General features: G+C 34.4%; 1 protein-coding gene across 1 annotated transcript; it reads left to right on the plus strand.

Moving 5' to 3' along the window:
• Positions 1 to 2140, plus strand: HELRODRAFT_78719 (hypothetical protein; the record flags this gene model as incomplete). The annotated part of the gene is made up of 5 exons (XM_009018977.1): positions 1 to 233; positions 349 to 487; positions 631 to 764; positions 963 to 1145; positions 1519 to 2140. The coding sequence occupies 5 exons, from the start codon at positions 1 to 3 to the stop codon at positions 2138 to 2140; spliced, it is 1311 nt and encodes a 436-aa protein (XP_009017225.1).

Raw genomic sequence — 2140 nt, forward strand, 5'->3', positions numbered from 1 at the left:
ATGTTAGCCAGAAAGATAGCCATAGTAGGGGCTGGTTCTGCTGGACTGGCTGTTCTTCGTCAGTTTTGTGTCCCCACAATACATAACCAACAAGAAAAAGATGAATATAGATTCGAAGTCACTTGTTTTGAGCAACTTTCAGATGTTGGGGGTTTGTGGATTTATTCAGACGTCATCACTGATGTCAATCATCCAGTTGGTAGTCAGTACACAGCTGTGTATAAAAGCCTGATGTACGTTTTAGTGAATTTATAAATGCTTTTTGCATAAATTATGTTAATTTAATAAAATCAATGGTAATAATAGCGATAGTATTAATATTCTTTAATCTATTTTTAATTTTTTTAGTACTAATCTACCCCACCAAATTATGGCCTTCACTGATTTTCCATTTCCTAAAGAATTACCGACGTATGTGGGGCATGAAGTAGTGAAAGATTACCTGCAAAGTTACTCTGACCATTTTAATTTAAAACAATTCATTCAAGTTAGTTTTCAAAAAGATTATTTTTAACGTTATTAATTTACAAGGCTCTCAGCACATATTAAAATGCATTTTTAATAAGAATAAAATATAATAACATGCTCGTTATAATCTTTTAGAATGAATAAATTTTCATCACTAATCAGTTTAACACGAGGGTAATTGACATAAAACCCCAAATTGTGATTGGTCACGATGACATTTGGTCTGTTTCAGTTGAAAATGTCCATTCAAAGATAATTACAAAGCATACATTCGATGCAATCGTCATTTGTAATGGGTTGGGTTTGCTACAGTTTTTTTCAATAAAAATAATAACCATTATTAGTTGTATTGATAATAAGGTAATGATATTTGTAGTAGTAGTTGTAGTAGTAGTAATAGTGGTAGTAGAAGTAGTAGTAGTAGTAGTGGTGGTGGTGGTAGTAGTAGTAGTGTTGATAATATTATTCATTCAACATCTTTTAACTTTTTGCAGACATTTTTCAACGCCAAACTACCCAAGAATAGAAAATTTAGATAAATTTTCCGGAAAATTAGAACATTCTATGGTGTACAGGAATGCAGAAGATTACAAAAATAAAAGAGTTCTCATAATTGGAGGGGGTCCGAGCGGGGTCGATATTGCTTCTGAGGTTTGTCAGTTTGCCGAGAAAAGTAAGTAAGATGTTTTAGATATCTTTGATGATGACGGAAGTGCTATTTTATTACTAATTAATGGTTTATTAGTTAATTATTCCAACAGTAAAAAGGACTCTCAGTTTGTATGAAAGAGTTTAATTTTCAGTTCTGTATGATAATAATAATAAGGGTAATATATATATATATATATATATATATATATATATAATAATATATATAATATAATATATATATAATATATATATATAATAATAATAATGGTAACAATGATACTTCTCAACAGCATGGCTCAGTCACAGAGATGACGATCAATGGACCGGGTCAGAAAAAATTGAGCAAATTGGTGAAATATCACACATCCGTCAGTCATCGGCGTTCCTAATCAACAAGAGTAACCCGCAATCTGTCGAAAATGACCTTAAAACTACACTAACAATATCCGATAAGGCGCCTCCAAGCACGGCCCATCTCACACAAAATCCGAATGTGCGATCCATCGACAACATCGATTGCATCATATGTTGTACGGGCTATTTATACAGCTATCCATTTTTAGGTTCTGACAGTGGTGTGGCTGTCCTTGGCCCCGCCCACGTTGGGCCCCTCTATAAAGATTTGATTAGTGTGAGGAGGCCCTCACTAGCTTTCCCGGGTCTTCAATCCTCAATCATTCCATTCCCTCTCACAGAATGTCAAGCCAAGTTTTTAAAAGCTCACCTATCTGGTAAAGTTAAATTTCCTAAAACCGGCAAAGAGTTGGATGAAGTTTTGAGTAGAGATGTCGAAGCGAAAAGAGCTAGTGGTGTAAATATTGAAAGTGACCCCCATAGGACGGGCGTCTGGCAATGGCAATACATGAATGAGTTGGCGGCCTTGGCTGGATTCGAACCTCCTCCTAGTTACTATCCTGCTTTGCATGCTGCTGTTATCAAGGATAGGAAAGAATCATTACAAAATTACAAGTCTAAAGAGTATAAAATTAACGAAGATGGCACTTTTTATGAAGTTTTGTAA

Source organism: Helobdella robusta (genome assembly GCF_000326865.2).
Source record: "Helobdella robusta unplaced genomic scaffold HELROscaffold_23, whole genome shotgun sequence".
In the NCBI taxonomy this organism is placed as follows: Eukaryota; Metazoa; Annelida; class Clitellata; order Rhynchobdellida; family Glossiphoniidae; genus Helobdella; species Helobdella robusta.